Source organism: Podarcis gaigeae (assembly GCF_964106915.1).
Source record: "Podarcis gaigeae genome assembly, chromosome: 3".
NCBI classification, from domain to species: domain Eukaryota; kingdom Metazoa; phylum Chordata; class Lepidosauria; order Squamata; family Lacertidae; genus Podarcis; species Podarcis gaigeae.
This window is the reverse complement of record NC_139680.1, coordinates 59,260,762-59,281,528: the sequence shown is the minus strand read 5'-3', so window position 1 is coordinate 59,281,528 and position 20,767 is coordinate 59,260,762. Positions and strand designations below refer to the sequence as shown.

At 42.9% G+C, this 20,767-nt stretch overlaps 2 protein-coding genes across 4 annotated transcripts; both read left to right on the top strand.

Annotated features, from left to right (window-relative positions):
- Positions 1-14,618, top strand: LOC310840971 (trace amine-associated receptor 1-like). 2 transcript variants are annotated; one of them, XM_083731451.1, is made up of 2 exons: positions 1-168; positions 11,819-14,618. In XM_083731451.1, exon 2 carries the CDS (start codon positions 11,911-11,913, stop codon positions 12,943-12,945), a length of 1,035 nt encoding a protein of 344 aa, XP_083587577.1. In that variant the 5' UTR covers positions 1-168; positions 11,819-11,910; the 3' UTR covers positions 12,946-14,618. The 2 variants fall into 2 exon arrangements, with proteins under 2 accessions (XP_083587577.1, XP_083587576.1); XM_083731450.1 differs by lacking the exon at positions 1-168 and adding an exon at positions 10,985-11,115.
- On the top strand, positions 74-19,599 carry TAAR2 (trace amine associated receptor 2; the record flags this gene model as incomplete). Of its 2 annotated transcripts, none has more annotated exons than XM_083731449.1 (4): positions 74-168; positions 3,887-4,039; positions 17,236-17,312; positions 18,558-19,599. In XM_083731449.1, the coding sequence occupies exon 4, from the start codon at positions 18,565-18,567 to the stop codon at positions 19,597-19,599; it is 1,035 nt and encodes a 344-aa protein (XP_083587575.1). In that variant the 5' UTR covers positions 74-168; positions 3,887-4,039; positions 17,236-17,312; positions 18,558-18,564. The 2 variants fall into 2 exon arrangements, with proteins under 2 accessions (XP_083587575.1, XP_083587574.1); XM_083731448.1 differs by lacking the exon at positions 3,887-4,039 and adding an exon at positions 15,139-15,229 and having other exon boundaries at positions 80-168.
- Positions 19,600-20,767: the final 1,168 nt, after the last annotated feature.

Sequence of the window (20,767 nt, the reverse complement as noted above, 5' to 3'; positions counted from 1 at the left end):
GCATTAGGCTGTGAACGAAAGTCAGACTTGAATGGACACAGCTTCATCAACTTGGATTTGCATGAACTGATAAGCCAAGAATAAGGCTTGCATCTGTGGCGATTTGGACCTTTGATGGTGGATTGATGCTAGAGATCCTTGCTTCCTTGGAGTCTATCTTTCTTTGAGGTGAGTTTAATTTATTATTTCGGGATTCTGGTGGAGATTTTGTGAAGAGGTTGGGCTAAAGACAGTAAAGAGTTTCCTCCTCCTTCAATTATTCTGCCCTGGTTAGCAGAAACTACAGGAGGGGAGGGGGAAATCTAAAAACCCTGTCCAGTACAGTAGCTGGACAAACTTTGAATTAAAGCACAGTGCTCTTCTCAAGAATGCTTAGAATATACACTGAACTCTTTGCCTTCTTTTGGGAAGACTTCCTATAGCCAGAAGAGAATAAAATGATTCTGAATCCACACACAAGATTTAGGATGTTTTTAAAAAACAAAACAGGAACTAAATCTCTTTCTTTCAACATTTCAATGTTATGCATATTTATCACAAATATAAGATGCTAGTTATAGTTGGCAACTCACTAAAGTGACATTTAGTCAATGGGCATCTTGTTTTTAATTGTTTTATTTTAGTTGGAATAAAAGTTATATTTAAATTATGCCTGAAAATATTGCAGTAGAAGTGAGATACTCTGAACTGTCTGGGTTTCTTTGTTTGTTTAGCATATAAATCTTTGCATTAAATAAAGTATCCCAGTTTTGAAATCATTATGCTGCTTATGTTTGAAGACACATAACAGTTTCCCTTGCTTAGGAAATGCTGAAAGACAATGTATTATTTGGAAAGCATGTGAAACATGGCTAGTCTGAAGAGATATCCATAAATTGTTTCCTGCGATGACCTCAGAATTACAATATTTTCATCTGAGATAGCCCTAATTAAAAACAAGTTAACTAGACATTAAAAGAAAACCACCTTTTGCAGTGGGTGGATTGATCACATAAGATGAGGTGCATATCTTAAAATGCCAGTTGCCCTAACACAAAGAGCGTTCCTTTACCAAGAAAATTGTTCCCTTGTGTATTGCATGTTTAAATAGATTTTCACACTAAATAAAAGATGCTTTCGTGCATACTTCTGTTTTCACAAGCACTCCTGCACTCCTGTTTCTGAGAACTCCTGAGATGAAGAAAATTTGCTTGTAGCCTGTGCTTTCCATGGGAATAAATGAGGTGCCAGTACTCATGTTTTGATAAACATGCTGTGGGTGCCAGCACACAGTGTTTGCCATAGGTAGCAAAAAAAAGAGGAAATGGTATTCTGTACTGGTGAGTATGGTTATAAAAAGCACTGCTTATAACTATGGTTGCAATTCTAACTGTCTACTCAGTAAGTCCCATTGATTTCAGTGGAGCCTACCCCCAGGTAGGTGGGGTTAGGATTCCAGCCTAAGAAACTTGACTGTGGGTGAAGTTCCAGTCATTTATCCCAATTCCACCTCCCCACACATTACTTCATCTGTGCCCCACTTTCCCATTTACCCCTGAGCTGTTGCCACAGGCTAAAAGCATGAGATAGTTCCTGTTCTGACCCAGGAACTGTGATTGGGTTTAGTTGTCTTCCCTTCCACCAACAGAACTGAATTTGTATTCACAGAATAGGGTTTTCTCCTAAGAATGTGCTTCTGAAAACTGGGGGGCCCTTGGAAAAGGGTGCAGTGTGGAGGGCCACGGGGGGGAGGGGGTCCACAGAAGTTTCCCCATTGTATGAATGGAACAGAAATTACAGGCTGAAATTATCCAATGATTTGCTAGTCCAGCATGCCTTTCTTCTTGTGTCACGAAATGGATAAATAGATTCCACTTTTACAATGCTGATCTATTCCTCACCTACTGGAGTTCCTTATTCCCCATAAGCACGGATACTTTCTTAGTGCATGTTTCAATCTACATTTATTAAAGTAATGTGAAATATTTTCATTAGCCATGCAAAATCTCACACTGTGCTTCTAACATTCTGCCTTTCCAAAATTCTTTAGAGAACTAAGAGTGTGCTGATCCCGGGGGGCAGGTTAGCATAGGCGTAGTCAAAGTCCGGTCCTGAGTCACTAGCCTGGAAATCAGTCCACAAAGAGCGGGGCGAGGTCCGAAACAGGAAGCCGGGCGAGGAACAGGAGCACTGGAGAGTCAGGTCTGGGTCCGGGCAGGAACAGGAACTCAACAACGATGTTGCTCCCACAACCTGGGACCGGGCCGACTAGCCTTTATCTATTCTGAGGCTAGGGGCGGTCCCGGCCCCCAGGAGACCCGCCTCTCTTGGCCTTAAGGCGAGCACTCCTCCTGGGAGCAACCAGTTCCCTTCGCCTCTCTGCCCTGAGTCTCTGCAGATCAGGAGAGGCTAAAGGGTTACTGGGCCCAGGGGGAGACTCACCTGCAGGCACTGAGTCCTCAACCACTCCTGGAGCCAGAGTGGGATCACCTGATGCCTGCTCCTGAGGATCTAACACAGGTGCAGGTGCTTCAGAATCCAAGCCCTGCCCCAATTCAGCCGGCCCTGGAGGCGGGGACTCCTGTGCAGGCTGGGATTCCTCTGGTTCAGCCTCTGAATCGGAATCCCAGGCCATCACAAAGAGTCAGAAAAACAAGTTTTTTTGGGGGGTCTCTCTCTCTCTCCTCTTTAAAGAAACTCCATGGGAAATATAGGCACACTCAATTCCAAGCTGTTTACATTCCTAAACAGTAGCACTCATTTTCTGGGACTATAAACAGTAGCACTCACTTTTCTGGGATTATAAACAAAGCAAATGCAACATGTGAACAACTTGGGTGAAATCTAAGAATGAGTATCCACTTTATGTTTGAAACCAAGGGAAGATGATGAGGAAAAAGCATTTTTTGGCTTGGCTCCTGCATCCTGTTATAGGCTTGCTTGCAGAGCTTAGAAAAGAGGCTTACACATTCCATTTACGCAACATCCGCAATGAAATTAACGATGAGGGACAACAGCAAATCCAGCCGATGAGTATTGGCAGGACTGTAGCCCAAGTGGGTCCATTGAGTAACAGGAGAGATATCAACATGCTCAGGGGAGCCCTGAAGTTTGCAGAAGTAGGAGTAGTTCTTGGGACAGGGGACCTAAGGTATGGCACCTCTCTCTCGGGGGTGGTGGGACGATGTAACCCATTGAAATCTGAGCACATTTAGAGGCCACAGAATCCTAAGTGTATATTGGGAGAAGGGCAGGAAATGGGGAAGGGGAATGCAGTATCCCCAAAGAGCTGGAATGGGGAGCATTTAGTTGGCTTTAAAAAAGGATTAGACAAATTCACGGAGTACAAAGCTATCAATGACTACAGGCTGTGATGACTATATTCTACCTTCACTATTGGAGACATTATGGCTCTGGATACCAGTTGCTTGGAATCACAGCTGGAGAAAGTGTCTGCTTTCTATAGGTATCTATCTATCTATCATCTATCTATCTATCTATCTATCTATCTATCTATCTATCTATCTATCTATCATCTATCTATATCTATCTATCTATCATCTATCTATCATCTATCTATCATCTATCTATCATCTATCTATCATCTATCTATTTAAAATTTTATACCGCCTCTCATCCATAGATCTCAGGGCAGTTCACAACATTACAATATAAAAAACACAAAATACATAATAAAAATAAGAACAAAAACACACACTAATAATTCCCCCTCTGACTGATGTCAATCAGTGGTTAGCCAATGTGAGAAGGGGATGCTTCATCCTCTAGGCCATGTTCTATGTTCTTTTATGTTCATTCTGTACAGCAACATTTTGTTAGGTATATAATATACAGTGGTACCTTGGTTTACAAACAGTCCTGTTTACTAACTATATGAACTCCGCAGAACTGGAAGTAGTGTCCTGGTTTGCGAACTTTACCTTGGTCTAAGAATGGAAGCTGAACAGTGGAAGGGCACCGGTGGCGGGAGGCCTCATTAGGGAAAGCGTGCTTCGGTTTCAGAACAGACTTCCGGAACGGATTTAGTTTGTAAACTGAGGTATCACTGTATAGTTATATTACTTTTTTGTAGAATCTGTTTTAAAAGAACAGGGATTATATCCAGCATGTTTATAGCAACGCACTGCTGGGGGGCGGGGGCGGAGAAGCCTTGCCGTTTCCACTGTAGAGCAAGCAATTAGTATTGTTCACCCATAGCTCTTAATATGTCTTGTAATATGTGCTTACCGTACACAGCAATTGTGTATCTAGTAGTTCTGCTTTTTCAGACAAATATTAGCAGCTAGATCTGCTGGATTACGCCTGTTTGCTCAACAAAGTAAGCAGAACTCAGCCACCGAGTGTTGCTTTCTGTACACAGTGACCCCTTTGAAAAAGAAGCACAAAACAGAGCTCCGTTTGTGCCTTTTCTTCCCTTTGTAGAGGCTTGCGCAAAAGGTTGGCTGCATGCACCGTGCTGCGTGGCTCCTTTTGTTCCTAATGTGCCTATAATGTTTAATTAAATAGTAGTAAGGATTTGCCTTTCCAGTGAGTGGAGTGGAAAAAGTTTATAGAACCATTTGCTTGGTCCTCTCTCTCTCTTAGCAGCTGCTTCCTGGACATACTGGCTTTTAATAATATACTCCATTCTGACTTTTAGAGGGCTTAAGAACAAGCATTGTGATGGGGTTTGTAAACGGGACTTGTAACTTTTAGGAACAGCTTACAAGCTGGGTGGCTTCTCATCTAAAGATTTCTTGCAAGATGAAGAAAGCTCACTTCAAAGGAATGGGAAATTGAGGCTATGGCAGAGACCCCACATTTTAACAGAGAAGGTAGAAATTTGAGATAGTTTAAAAGCCTACTTTTGCCATTCTATATCATCTTCCTCTTACTGTATAAGGAAAAGACCTCCGAGATGGACTACGTTAAAGTATTTTTTTTTTGGGGGGGGGAGAAAGAGCAAAACATATTCTCTTCCAGAAAATATCTCTTATTCAAGACACAGAGAAAGAGGCAGTTTCAAAACCTGACTCGGTGGATGATATCTAGCTAACGCAGCCCTATATCAGGAAGTTGTCGTTACGGGCAGCAACTGTTTTAGGTGCATCCGATATGTATGCACATGCACATCTTGCTGAACCTGTAAGTGACCCAAATACACACAAAAAGGGGGAGAATGGGGCAGGCCAGGGGCAGAATGGGGTGTTTGCAGGCTTTTTCGATGGTGTTTCAAATATACGTGATTCCACCTAAATGTGTGGTATCTGGGAACGTAACCCCCATATAAATTAGAAGTTGCTATCATCATCATCATCACTGCAATCCAGTTCTTTGCCCTTTGCTCTGGCAGAGCTTTATGGAGTGGCTGGACCACCTGTTTCCGCATCCACAGTCCTACCACACACTGCAACTGGAGTGGAGGTTAGGAGGACAGGAAAATAGCTGGCTGTGCAAGCCTAGAAAGGTGTAATGGCAGTGAGATCTGAAGGGGACCCAGCCTAGAGATGGGGGAGAAATTTGATTCAGTTGGCATTTAAATGCAAGTCTATCAAATCTGCAGTTTTCAAAGCTGTGTGAGAACCAAAACGCAGTCTTCCTTTGAAATTCGCATGTCTCTAAATTTTGCAATGCAATTCTCCAACCAAACAATGCTGACAAAAAATATTAGGGAAAAGTGTGAACGTATTTGTGAAAACAACATACAAAAATGCATCATAGGAGGGGAAATTGCTTTCAAATTAGTCAAGGCTGCATACAAAATGTTTTACTTGAAGAAATTCATTTTAAAACGCTTGTGGGTTTTGATGAGGATTTGAAAAATAAAGAAATCTCAAATTTGCTGCAGAAATGTGGAGAACAAAATTTAAGCATGGGAAATGAGAAACAGAAAGAACTGAAAAGGGCAGCTCCTTCTGTCCCCTGGTCCAAAGGTTCCTGGGCCAACTCATCCCCTCCCAACATCCCATTGGGGACTTTCTGTTGGCTACTGGTGGTGAGAATCTTATGAGGGCTCCTCTAGCACCTGCACATTTGACAGATGGAAGATGGAGTGCAGGGACTTGTCACTTGTCACAGCCATAGAGCTGGGCAAACAAGTAACACAGCACAAGGGGTTTGGATTGCTTGTTAGCCCTACTCAGAACAGACCCATTGAGTAGAGGCTTCTGAGTTGAATATGGGACTTCTGAGTAAACATGCTTAGAACTTGGCTGTAAGATATGTAGGGCCCAAGCCTTTTGGGGTTTACAGGTTAAATTCAGTAGCTTGAATTTGCTTGGAAAGCAAGAGGACCTGGAGCCTATTGTTGCAACACAGATTTTATTCTTTGGGAAACTGGGTGCCAACCTCACTGCTCTCCCCATTGCTTTACTTACAAGGCAAACCGCTCTGTGCTGCACCAGCTGTTAACCTTGTCATTTTTGTGTGGCACTTGTAAACTAGATGCAGATATTATAGCTTCTGTTTAACCTTTAATGTCTGCTACTTTTAAAAAAGATTATTTAAAAAGAAAAAAGTTTAAAGGATATGATTTACAGTTTCCTTTAATTCCCAACCCTAGTTTGTCAAACGCTGAGAAAATAGTTCACTAAAAAAGGAATTGTCCCAAATTAAACATTGTTGCATTTGGATGGCATGACGTTCCATGGAAAGTTCAAGACTAGCACAAACATTATGATGGGATGCTCTAGGGCTAAAAATCTTTGCTAATGTTAGAAAAATACCTAAGCTAAATACATATACTAATAGGTCTTATCTAAACAAAGTGAGACATTTACAGGCAACTCCATTTACAGGCAACTCCATAGGGACGCGGGTGGCGCTGTGGGTAAAACCTTAGTGCCTAGGGCTTGCCGATCGCATGGTCGGCGGCTCGAATCCCCGCGGTGGGTTGAGCTCCCGTCTTTCGGTCCCAGCTCCTGCCTACCTAGCAGTTTGAAAGCACATCAAAGTCCAAGTAGATAAATAGGTACCGCTTTATAGCGGGAAGGTAAACGGCGTTTCCATGTGCTGCGCTGGTGCCGGCTCGCCAGAGCAGCTTCATCATGCTGGCCACGTGACCCGGAAGTGTCTCCGGACAGCGCTGGCCTCCAGTGAGATGGGCGCACAACCCTAGAGTCGGACACGACTGGCCCGTATGGGCAGGAGTACCTTTTTGCGTGTGTTCAAAGCATGCACAAACATGCACACACGAGTCATTTTTGGACCTGGAACGGGGTGGGGCAAAGGTGTAATGGGGCATAACAGGGCTGGGTGGGCATCTGCATGCTCCATCAACACATTTGATGGCCAGGAATGCACCAAAATGTTGCCATATGGGTTCCTACTGAACGTATTTCCAGCCACTCCATTCTATCCCTTGTGGGTCCCCCAGGTAGCATTCCTTGCCTACTGAGGATGCTCAGTCCATTCTGGAATTTTTTTTGGGGGGGTGGTCTCAATCATAGAGGTTTTTTCATCCTCTGAAAATCATGCTTGAAACCTCTCTCTTGTGTGTGGATGATACTGTTTGGGCTACATAAGAATTGGCACTTACCCTTGAACTTCATAAATAAAAAGAAATATTGACTTGTCAATACAAGAAAAGCTGACATTATTTGCAACTTGTCTAGTAAAATGAAGTCTCTCTAAGGTATTTGTTTAAGCAAGAACACATTGTTCAATATATGTATAATATATACCATAATAAATGGTCATAAACTTACACTTACCCTCTCACAATTCTGAAGGCAGTCCTGTTTAGTGAAGTTTTTAATGTTTGATGTTTTATCATGTTTTTAATATTCTGTTGGGAGCTGCCCAGAGTGGCTGGGGAAACCCAGCCAGATGGGCAAGGTATAAATTATTATTATTATTATTATTAAGCATAGATCTGGGGAGAGATGAGAAACAAGGGTGTGGGTTTGCAATAGGTTTTTCCAGAGAGCTACATCCCAGGAAGTGTCAGGTGGCAGATTAACAGCACAAATTTCCACCTCCAAAAGTGGTCCACATGTTCCTCTTCCACATATCCCTTGCCTCTCAGCTTTCTGATACTACATCTTGTGCCTTCCTCAGTAAAATTGTTCCAGAGGAGATGGTATGCACAGAATGATGAAGTGGAATATTCTTATAAAGATTTCTTTGATTGATTGATTGATTGATTGATTGATCGATTGAAGACCAAATGATGAATCAACTAACAGCCTCAGTACTCTGCAACCAGTTGAATGTCACTGTTTTGTATTTCCAATCACTGTTATTGCATTGATTATTAGAAATTGCCTAATTGCACATTTTCTGCTGCAATGTCTTGTGGTGATCTTTTTATTTCTAAAATGCCCTTGTACTGTATACCATATTAGTGTGAGTTGGTTTTGGAGCTAATAGTTGCTCAGTTGATTTTGCTTTGATTCTGCATTTTCTCCCTTATAGGGACAATGCCACTGGCCCTGCATTGAGTCATCTCTGGGTCTGAGTAATCGTGGGTTAGGTAAAGGGACCCCTGACCATTAGGTCCATTCATGGCCGACTTTGGGGTTGCAGCGCTCATCTCGCTTTACTGGCCGAGGGAGCTGGTGTTTGCCCGTAGACAGCTTCCGGGTCATGTGGCTAGCATGACTAAGCTGCTTCTAGTGAACCAGAGCAGCGCACGGAAATGCCGTTTACCTTCTTGCCGGAGCGGTACCTATTTAGCTCTTGCACTTTGACATGCTTTTGAACTGCTAGGTTGGCAGGAGCAGGGACCAAGCAACGGGAGCTCACCCCATTGTGGGGATTCGAACCGCCAACCTTCTGATTGGCAAGCCCTAGGCTCTGTGGTTTAACCCACAGCGCCACCCACATCCCTGGGTTAGATTGGGCCTTATCTGAGGCACTAAATAGGATCCCAGCCTAAATGATGTTGTGGATGAGATCACTGCTAGTAAGTCTAATAAAGCTGGGAGCCTAAATCTGAGTCCCCCTGCCAGGCACTCTACAGAACAATATTTAGATCTGTGCTAGATATGCATTTTTATAATCTACAGCCCATTTAAATGGAATGTCTCTTTCTCTTAGCTAAAGTGCTTTTCTTAATTTATTTGTTTGCATTATTTTATTATTCCCCTGCTCCATTCAACAAAACTGACAGATAGTGATGGGAATTATTATTTCTTAATGCAGTTATTTCTCTAACTGATAAATGTTAAGAATTGTCCAATTAGATCAGACTTGATTAGCTAGTTCTTAAAACAGAGCCATTTGTCATCATTAGGTCGAAAGGAGACTAGAGACAATTACTCACAAGGAAACTAAAATGAGGAAATGTAAAATATTAAATTAATCAGGATGGAGGATCTGCTAGATAGGAAAGGAGCTGCCTGCTGAACTGTGGTCTGATTCTTGAATAGCCACAAGTGTTACACTTTCCCATGTGCAGCACTTGGGAGGAGCTCCTTTGAGTAAAAGTAATGACATGGAAGCAGGCCCTCAGAAGACTATGGTCCAACTGAAGAGTATTCATTTTCTGTCAGGGACTGGGCAGAGGAGGAATGGTGGAGACTGCCTCCCTAGCCTGGCCCTTCCAGAGAAGAGGAAGACGGTTTAGATTTACAACAGGGGTTTGAGGGAGGTCATAGCTCATAGGCAGATGAGGGGGAAAGTTGGGAAACAATAGGAGAGGAAGCAGCAGAGGGGCAACTGCTGACAGACACAGTGTCTTTAGAAAGCATTCCAAACCCTCCATCTCCCGGTGAGCCTTGAAAGGAGGAGAGCAAAGAGCTCAAAGACAGAGGGCACGTAGCAGTACCCGTGGAAGAGACGATGAGAATGACAAATGAGGAAGTGGAAGAAACAGGGGGTGGAGATTCACTTAGGACAATGCCAATATCCAAGTAAAAATTGAATGAAAATAGGATGATAAGAAACATCCCCTTGTCTTGTACGTTCCTGGGCAACCAGCCTGGAGTTGCTGGCAGCAGCCTGACATTTGCTTTGCAATATACCACTTGAGTATGGCATAGTAATTTGCAACAATATTGACCCAACACATTAATTTAAGCTGCAATGGTGAATCTAGGCATCCTTAAAGGTTTATCTCCCCTCCCTTCTTAAATATTTTGGCCTAAGGTAGACTTCTCTAACAAAGTGCTCTCCAAATGTTAGAACTCCAATGCTCAGCCCCAGCCAAAAAGGTCAGGATGAAGAGAGTTGTGCTGTAAAACATCTAAAGGACATCAGGCTGGGGGTGGCTTAAAGAGAGACCAATGGCTTTGGCAAAAAATCAGATGGAGACCCTTCACTCCAAAACATTTCATGGCCTCTTGTGTTCTGGAATCCATCATTTAACATAATTTATCATGATCTCATTCACGATGAAGAGAACACAGAGGAGAATTTCTTAGAAATGAATCAGCAAAATAGCCCACAAAAAGTCAAGGAAACCAGACTGAAAGGGAGCAGATGAACCTTTGGACGAGTAGCACCTTCAAGATACTAAATCTTCTGTCACATCAGTGGGAAAGTTTAAGTCCAGCTGTTTTCATCTAGGCTGTCCTGGGTCCAACATGGCTATGAAGAGAAGGCCTTAGAATCATGGCTCATACATCATTCCATGCTGCACCGCAGTAAAGATGGAAAGTAAGGATTTGGACCTGTCGTGTAAAATATTCACTGTCTGGAAAAAGCATTTCAATCACTTGGGGGTGTGGGTGGGGAAACTCTCTTAAGAGAAACGTAGAAAATCTCATGGGCTAAATACCCAGAAAGAGATTCTCAAGGGAACCATTTGCTAGGCTAGAAGAGTGTATTGGTGTGTTTCCAAAATGATGTATTTCTTTATCTATTTATCTATTTATTGATATCCTCATTTCAACTGAGTTTTTTTCATGCCAGGAACAAGACATTTCCACATCCTGACAGTCTAATCCTTTTTGCCACTATCCACTGTAGCGCTGCAAGCAAAGTATTGTATGCAGCAGCTAAAGTGTCACCCTATGCAAGGCAAGTGGAACAGACTTTCATCCCTCCCCTCCATAGTGATTTATTCCAGCAAACAACTGTGTTGGCACTAAGAAGAATGGGAAGCCTGGGAGAGGGGAGAATACCAAAGAGTTTTACCTGCTGAGTATGCAGTACTGTCTAGGCCAACTCCTACTGCATCACAGTCATTTCTTGGTAACTGCAGTGTTGTAATCAGTATTATTGAATGATTAATTATTTGGCTGGAACGTGTTCCACCTCCCCCTTTAATCATGCTGTTCAACTCATTTGGGTAAGTAAGCAAAGTCCATTTGTATTAAGGAACTGGTTTGTAGACTGGATTGCCAGTGTTCCATTTCTGATTGAAAAGCCGCATCCCCTTCTTCCTTCTCGTGATTGCATTATTTTTTACTGGAAAGCCCACTGGCAAATATTGTGATAAACTTAAAAGTCCATTATTGACAGTGTGAAGTCTTCCTGCATTGTGATTGTCTTCTCTACGTTATTTACACATCGGGTCTTTAAAAGCTGAATATGTCAGTCTAAAGATTGCTAACACCTTGAAAGGGCTCAAAGGCTTATGTCAGGATTGCACAATTGACATAAGGTGTGGAAACTTTTTCCTCTTGACGGCCATATTCTAATGGTGAAAGTTGCCGCTTACACATATGTGGTGAGAGGAGCCAACTCCCCACACCATTTGTGTGCCCAGACATACAAGCACACACCCACACACCAAAGTGCATTCATACAATCACACAACCGCAATGAAATCCACACACCCCACACATATAACATTCACACAATTACAAACTCTCAACACAGAAGAAAATAAAACTCACACCTTTTGTCTCAGCACTAAAATAAATATTCATGTTGTAATTTTCTCTCTTGGCAGGAAGCCCTCTTCTTCTGGATGGTAACAATAAATAGATCCTGTTTTGACCATAAAAGAAGAACTGCACACACCACAATCAGACTGGGCCTAATATGTGCTTTCAGGAATCTGAGTCTTTAGGAAGGATGCAGTTGTGTTGTGAACACATAAATGGCTCCTGCATAAAGAGCAGCTGGTCAATCAGCATTCGTATTTCCATGTATATCTTCATGGTGTGTGTGATCCTGGCTACCCTAGCTGGCAATTTGACTGTGATCATCTCAATATCGCACTTCAAGCAGCTCCACACCCCAACCAATTTCTTAATCCTCTCAATGGCCACAGTGGACCTTCTCCTTGGTTTCCTTGTCATGCCTTATAGCATGGTGAGGTCGGTTGAGAACTGCTGGTATTTCGGAGAATTCTTCTGCAAAATCCACACCAGCATCGATATCACTCTGAGTACAGCCTCCATCTTCCACCTCTCTTTTATCTCCATTGACCGCTACTACGCCGTGTGTGACCCACTGCGATACAAAGCAAAGATCAGCACAGGGGTCGTATTGATCATGATCTTTGTAAGTTGGGTCTTCCCTGCTACATTTGGCTTTGGGATGGTCTTTTTGAAGTTAAACATGATTGGAGCAGAAGAGACCTTCTATAAGCTGATCTATTGCGTGGGAGGCTGCTTTGTCTTCTTCAATGAAACGTCAGGAGTGGTGGCCTCCGTGGTTTCTTTTTACATCCCTGGATTTGTCATGTTATGTGTCTATGGGAAGATATACACTATAGCCAAAAGGCAAGCCAGGTCCATTAAGGCTGCTGCAAACCAAATACAGATCAGATTTGAGCATCACATTTCACACAGCAGAGAACGAAAAGCAGCCAAGACTTTAGGCACTGTGGTCGGGGTCTTCCTAATCTGCTGGTTCCCATTCTTTTTCTGCACGGCAACAGACCCCTTTATGAATTATGCAATACCTCCCATTCTCATTGATGCCCTGGTTTGGTTTGGTTACTTGAACTCCACCTTCAACCCAATTGTTTATGCGTATTTTTACCTGTGGTTTCGAAGGGCCTTGAAGATGATTGTACTGGGGAAGGTTTTTCAGCAAGATTCATCCAGGACTCAGCTCTTTATGGAGTGAAGCACATCAAGCTTTGAGAGCATATTCTTCAGTATTTTACCAGGCACTGTCCATTTTGAAGCAGAAGGTCAAAGTGAAAAAGCATGTGCGATGCTTCAGTGCAGTTGCTCCAGCAGCCCCATCATGGCCCAGAAACAGGGTGCAGACCAATAACCAACCAAGAGAGAAGTATGGGTGCCAATAACTTATTGGCAAACAGACATAGGCGGAGCAAGCATGCATTGGGTGACAATCTGGTGACATCAAAGACTTTCAACCTGTAAGCCAACCTTCATTGGCTGGGGCATCCATTTGGTGGGTTTTCCAGCTCTGAGAGACCAGTGTGGTACAAAACCAAGCATCTGAGACCACTGGTAGCTTGAGATGGCTGCTCAGCAGCCCAGCCCCCTGGACCTTGAGCTGGGAGCTGCTCACCTTTCAGGTCCCCTAAAGGGAATCCCCTTTATCCACCCAACCTACCCAATTCTATTTCTGCTAAGTCGCAACAAAGAAGAAGGAACACATAACAGAACTCTTGCTACCCACCTAGAGAAAGACTAAGGACCAGTTGAGATTGAGTGTGAAATTTTGAAGTTTTGTCTACTCATGGAAAAGGAGGAAGGAGGCAGAGTGAGATGGTAGCTGGTCCTTTGAAAGGTTCCTGCAACCCCACAACTCTAGAAGATCCCACTAGAAGATCCCTGGTATTGCAAAAGCCCCCTCCTTCTTCCTTTGCCATGGCAGCCCTCCCAACCATCCTGGCAGCTCTCATGAGTTCACTGGGCCAAGGGTTGTAGCTGTCAAACTGATCAGCAAGCAGGTCACAACATTTTTATTGTTACTTTGGATTTGGGAAGGATTTGGAGTTTGGTACTGCTCTGAGTTTGGGGAGGACGAAATAGGCTGTATGCAAGATCCTTCAAAACCCTGGTTTCAGCAAATGTTAAAATATAAGCCAGGCTAGCTTCCTGTGTTGAGGTGGTAGCCTGGGTGATGGGCTGTTAAGAGAACAAAGGGCTCTGTGCGAGACAGAGAATAGGTAGCCCCCCCCCCCCCCCCGACAAAACCAAGTTTGGAGGAGAGAGTTAGCAGTGATATGGCCTAGAAGGAAAGTAGCAAGCTGGGGAGAAAGGGAGAGCAACGTTTGATTTCTGTTTGACTCCAAGGCTGTGGCTATGAGAGAAACAAGATGCTTTTGGGATGTTAATGCTGTGAACATCTCCATCGGATGTTCAGGTTGTATATATGTTTAATATAAACCATATATCATAAAGACGCCCCAGTCTCTGCCATGCCTCATTTCCAAAAGGAAACACGAACCCCGGAACTGCTGGAATGTTGCACTGCTCAGAGACTGGGGTGACGTGCAACATTATTTTAAGAAACAGAAAGTGGGATTAATGGCTATGTACTTCTTTCCCGCTCTTTCTCTTTACATTATCACTAATGAAATGGCCCTTGTTTTGATGGGAAAGGGATTGTGAAGGAAAGAGCTGCATATTGCAGAGATGCTTGGGGTTGGGTCAGGCTATGAGGGCACTGGAATAGTGCCTTCAAATGCAGTGCTCCACTTAACATTTTCTATACACATGGGTTTTTGTTGTTGTTGTTTCTTAAACCTGTGCAGTTACCAGATTTGTCCAGTATGTGATGTTATACAAAAGATGACAATAAAACACATTTGTAAACCTTGATTTAATTCTCCTTGATTAGGTTTCTAAATCACTTATCGTATGACTGAAAATTTTACTACTTATTTAAAGTTCATATCTTACTTTTCTTCATACAATGTCAGGGCAATTTACAGCAATGAACACATCAGACAACTGGTAACAGTAAAACATGATAACTCAGTAAAATGAGACAAAACACCTCGCATTTGTCAATATGTCACTGCCAGTTCAATATTTCTTTTACTACATTTTAAATTCCTTCCTAACAAATAGATCAAAGGTTGACCTTGTATCCGTCAGCAGGATTATTTAAGTATGTGACCTAACTCAGAAATAACTTCTTCCTCTTGTGTGTGATTAGGCAAAGTTTCCCCAAGAGTCTCCCTGTCTTTTGTTTTCAAAGTATAATGTCCCATCAGAGACAACCATGTTTTGTATATGGCTTCATTAGCACCTAATCAGTGCTGTTGTGTAGCTGTCCCCACTAAAACTGAGAAATGCATCAGAGATGTGTTAATGAGGTCTCTTGGTTTCTGTTCAGATCCAGTCATATAGCAAATCAGAAGCAAATGAGGGAAATGTGTTGCGCTTTTGTCTGATCCCATTTTGGATGGAAATTAACCTGTGAGCAGGTAAACAAATACGCCTTCAAAGCATCATTAGCCTTATTAGAACTTGAGACATGGGTGACCAGCACATCTAATTGCTCATCTAACTGAACAGGTCCCAGAGGCCAACTCCCTTTCCCTTTTGTTTTAAATAGGTAATTTGTGGACGATGTCATCTTTTTCTCTTTCATGAGAACTTTTCCTGCTCATCACTCTCATGCCCTGGCCAAGGATGACCTGGAGCCCCCAGAAAGCAGCCGAGTAGGAGCCGGGACCCTTGTGGGAGACTAACAGGGACCACTCCCAGCAGAAAGCAAGATCAGTGACTGAAGCAGAAGGCAGAACCACCATCAAGCCCCTGCAAATGACAGCACCTCTAGAGGCAGACCAAGATGGTCACAGTTAGGAGGAGTGCTTGGTTGCAGAAGAGGATTTCTTGTGAGGAGGGTCCTTTTCATGAGGAGGACTCTATGGAAACCTCTAAAGGTCTTCAGCAGGGCCCATGGTGAGGTTCTGATAGCTCTGGCCTAAAAGCCTCAGTGTGAGACTGGGAGAGCTACTGAACAACATCTTGCTGCCAGCACTGTGTTCTGCTTGCCTGGACCTTGGTTTTCCCCTCAACTTGCATTTCCCCCAGTCCCTGCTTGACCTAGACCTCCCCCAAACTGGCCCCCAACTTGCCTCTTGAACCCCTGTTAGAACCACTTGGGCCTTGGGTTGGCTTTGGACTTGACTGCTCTCTGTGCCTATGATAGCCTTCATTATATGGAAGGTTATCTGGGATCCTGCTACGATAGGAAACTCACTTCCAGGGAAGTTCCTTTTTCCATTACTTCCCCCTGCCCTTGCAGCTCTTATGGAGATGTAGGCTATGGTTGGAATGTACATAGATGAACCTCAGACTTGTGCACCGACCCCCGCCCACTCTGGATGTGGTAGTGGGGAGGAGACTGGAAGTTTTTACTTCTAACTAGTTCAGCATCAATCCAGACAAGCAATGGTTAATCTTAGATATAGTGTATTGAATCAAGCCAGCTTCAAATAATGGCTTATGAAGCTGTTGTATTTTTAATATGATATCAAGATTAACCACAGCTTACGCTTACGATGTTTCAATAAAATGAGGTTAATTAAAAATGGATGCAATTGCCACATCAGAGGAGGAGAGAAGGAATGGAAGCTAAGCCAACAAACTCAGACCTTGCTTCATCTTGTTCATATAGGTAATTGCATCACCATAGCTCAGCCATGGACAGTAGAGGGGTCACTCTTTCTATGTGTCTGTCGCAGTAGAGTTTAAACCACCATGCTGCTTCTTCCTTCTTCCAGTCTGGCAACTGGATATGTGTGTGTTCCACATTTAAAATGGAATGTATCACATTGGCACCAATGGGAGCTTTTGTCCCAGGGTTAATAGCTTTTGGGGGGAGATGGGATTTTCCTTTGGACAGTTCTCTACACACCCATGTTGGTTTTAAAAAGTTTTTAAGCATGCATGTTCATTGCTAGAATGCAGTTTAGGTCACATGATCGCATTGGTCTTTGGAGGATCAATCTTTTCATAATGTATTTGGGCAAACCTATACATAGTGTATATTTCTATGCATGTGTGTGTATTTATTTTTTAGGATATTTAGGGATCACCCTTCGTCCAAAGGAGCTTAGGGTGAGATACAACAAGCACAAAAGCAAAATACAGTAAACATTAATAAAAGAATGTAGAAACTAAATTTAAAAAAGAAAATCATGAAAACAAGGAGTTTCACATTAAGAATTAAACAGCTCATTTTATTATCATTTTCAAATCACATTCAAGTCACCTTTTATTTGATTATAAAGTCTGCTAGCTGCTGGAGAGTATGTGTGAGCCTGAGAGGATCCAACCTTCCTGGAGATTTGACCTCACACTTGTACTTAACCCCACCTCCCAACTAAACTTCAGATTTTCTTGTACTTCATATTCTCTTGAGTTCTGGCTGCTGTGTCATAAAAGCACAGCAGCTTTATAATCCCAGTTTATTTTAAAACAGGATATTGGAAAGGACTGAGCCTTCCAGACGTCTCATTCAAATTTAATGTTTAAATGGTGGTGTGTAAGCGGACTCAGGTAGGAGAAGAAAGAAGGATGTAAATGTATTAAATGCTATTTTGACTTTTTGTGTACCCATCTCAAGGGCTAGTAGAAAGAGGTCCACAGTTTTGGTTTTCATTTTTAAAGAGGTCCACTGCTGTGGGGGAAGATCAGACCTCTTCTTCCTCTTCCACGAGGCCAGTGTCTGTCTGATGTTGAGGCACGTTAGGGTTGTTCTGGGAGAGGTTGTAGAGCCACAGTCTTCCAGTTTGCTTGACATGTTCTCAGAACAGGAGGCAGATTATATGAGCCCTGGATCCCAGTGAAGCAGAACAGGAAAGAAGAAAAAGGGACCAAGCACCCCTCCATCTTCTCTGGCTGCTGACATGAACTCAATAGGGCATAGGAAAAAGTGGTTTGCCTGCCTTCAGTTCTCCCATTCCTCCCCCTTTTGATTTTGTCCGCCTGTATATTTCTCCACAAAGCCATCTTACAACATAGGGGAGTTATTCACATTTGCCAAATGGGGCAGATTAGTCACAGGGTAGCCTGACAAACTGATGCACAAATTGGTTAACGTGGCTTACTTGGGAGGACTAAGCCAATTACCGATAATAGGATTTAAGAGTCAATCCCATCAGTTACTGCACCAGTAAAGAGGAGTTCAAGATTGGCAAAAATCTTGGCCACTTTGCTTCATGACTTCTGGTTTTTGAACAGACTTTCCCATGGATTCAGGATGAATGACACAATTAAGCTGTGGCATACGCTGGCACACTGCCATGGCAAAGACACTGTTCTGAGGACCAAACTAGATGTGCTCTTACTAAGCAGCAGGCAGCCATTTATCTTTTAACTAAATACAGGCAATGGGGAGCCTGATTCTCACTATGAAGGCAACATGCAGAGGGCAGGGAAGCTTATCTGTTGACTCTCCCATTGCACAGAGAACAGAGATTGGCACCCCAGATGCACTAGATGCCCATTCTTAAGCAGCCTTTTAAAAAAACATGGGATGAGGTAGTGAAGAGTTGAGCCTCATCTCCTTGTGTGCTACCTCTGCAATAAGAAACAAGATCCTCCTTGTTTGTTAAGGAGAAACAAGATACGGAGAGGCCAGCGACATATCAAATGTGGGGTAACTTGCATGTCATTCTCAGTGGCCATCAGTCAACACAATCAGCTACAGATTTATGGTATAGCCTCTGGACAGATTACAGGAGAGCTGCAAAACAGCATGTGTCCGTTTCTGCATTAAATATTCCATATTCCTATTTTCAGATAAAGAATGGTGGTTTTTCTTAACTCCTCTGTGGCTGTCATGGATTGCTCTGGCTTTGGAAATGGAAGCTGCCTTGAAAATCTCAGGTCAGCAAGTGTTCGAGGAGCCATGTACATATCCCTGAGTGGACTCATTGCTGTCACTATCTTTGGGAATTTGGCAATCATCGTTTCCATTTCACATTTCAAGCAGCTGCACTCCCCAACTAATTTCCTCATCCTTTCCATGGCAGTCACTGACTTCCTGCTCGGCTTCCTCATTATGCCCTACAGCATGATCCGATCCGTAGAGAACTGCTGGTACTTTGGGATCACCTTCTGCAAAATCCACTACAGCTTTGACCTGATGCTCTGCTTGGTTTCCATTTTCCACCTCTGCTCCATTGCTGTCGATCGCTTCTATGCCATCTGTTACCCTCTTCACTATTCATTGAAAATGACTATCCCTACAATCAGGCAATTGATTGTTGTTTGTTGGTCAGTGCCAGCTTCTTTTGCCTTCGGGGTGGTTTTCTCTGAAGCATATGCCTCTGGTATCGAAGGCTATGAGCTTTTAGTTGCATGTTCTAGTTCTTGCCCGGTGATGTTTAATAAACTGTGGGGTGTAGTTCTGTTCTCATTTGGCTTCTTCATCCCAGGCTCTGTGATGATAGGAATTTATGCAAAAATCTTCCAAGTGTCCAAAAAGCACCTGAGGGTCATGAAGAGCAGATCTGAAAATGTGGGTGAGGAAAAACACAACCAGGTTTCTAAGAGTAAGGACCGGAAAGCGGCTAAGACCTTGAGTATTGTGATGGGGGTTTTTCTCTTGTGTTGGCTTCCATGTTTCTTCACCATTTTAATCGACCCTTTTATAGGGTTTTCCACTCCTGAAATATTATTTGATGCCTTAACTTGGTTTGCCTACATCAACTCCACCTGCAATCCATTAATATATGGGTTTTTTTATCCATGGTTTCAAAAAGCACTTAGGTACATCCTCATAGGAAATATATTCCACTCACAGTCCTGCACTGCTAACCTGTTCCTTGAAAATCAATAAATTTACATGTGTTCAAGTGAGGCATTCAGTGGTTTCTCTCACATAACATGTATGTTTAAATAAATTCAAAGTATGTACCAGAAGAACTGGAGGTGTGTTGTACCTTGGAACTGTGAATCTATCTCATAGATATTGGAATGTAGTTAAGCTTTGAATTTCACACTTACCTGAATTTTGTACTGTTTGCATGTGCTTTCTTTTGTACACACACATGGTCTGAAGTGCTTTAACTCATAGAAAGAAAAGAAATATGTCCAGATCAGTGTTGATGTCATGCGTTTAATAATAACAAAACCCAGGACATAGAGCTTACAGAATGCACACAAATGTATAGTGTATCTGCAGCCATGATACCAGTGGGGGGAAATCTTTTACACACGAGGAAAATTTGTCAACTCTGGACTTCTTAAGAACACTTTTGACACACTTTTAAATGTATTTTAAATACATTTAAATCATATTTATTTCTTTACAATTATATAGAGAGACTGAAATAAAATATCATGGTGTCATACAAGGAAAATGTCAAGAAGCATATCCTATAAAAACAGTGAAGATTGGCCCATTGTATATCAGTCTATGTATTTTAGCATATCCATTTCATTTGCAAGTATCTTTATTCATATTCCAGTGGTAGAAGCACTCCTTTTAGTCTGATGGTCATGGTCCCTCATAGGGAACTTTTGGGTGAGGGAACACACACTGGAGGGGGCAGAGGCAAAAAGAGGGTTGAGCAGCAGATGTAGCTGATGTTCCAGCCATGCAGAAACCAGAGGTGTCTATTTACACCCATAGGCTACATACACCCCCTCCCCATCCAGGCAAGCAATAACCATTCTCACCATTCAAGGACACATTCCAGCTAAGCTAAAGCCCTTGAAGAGAATGCAGAGCAGGCCTGGAGAGGACATGGCCTGGCATAGGGTGAAGTTCTGAGGGCCAGACAGAGAGGATTGAAGGGCCTCTTTCAGCCTCCAGGGCCTCACTCCTGCCATATATCCTTGAGGTCAACAAGGTTTTGCTGTAACCTACCGTATTTTTCCTTCTATAACACGCAGATTTTTTCTTCTAAAAAGGAAGGGGAAATGTCTGTGCGTGTTATAGAGCGAATGTGTGGTCCCTGGAGCCAAATGGTGCGAGGGGAGGCAAAAAAAAAGCAGGCAAAAAT

What these genes read in the sequence shown, in the direction of transcription:
- LOC310840971 (XM_083731451.1), top strand. Translation starts at nt 11,911, where the DNA reads ATGTGCTTTCAGGAATCTGAGTCTTTAGGAAGGATGCAGTTGTGTTGT.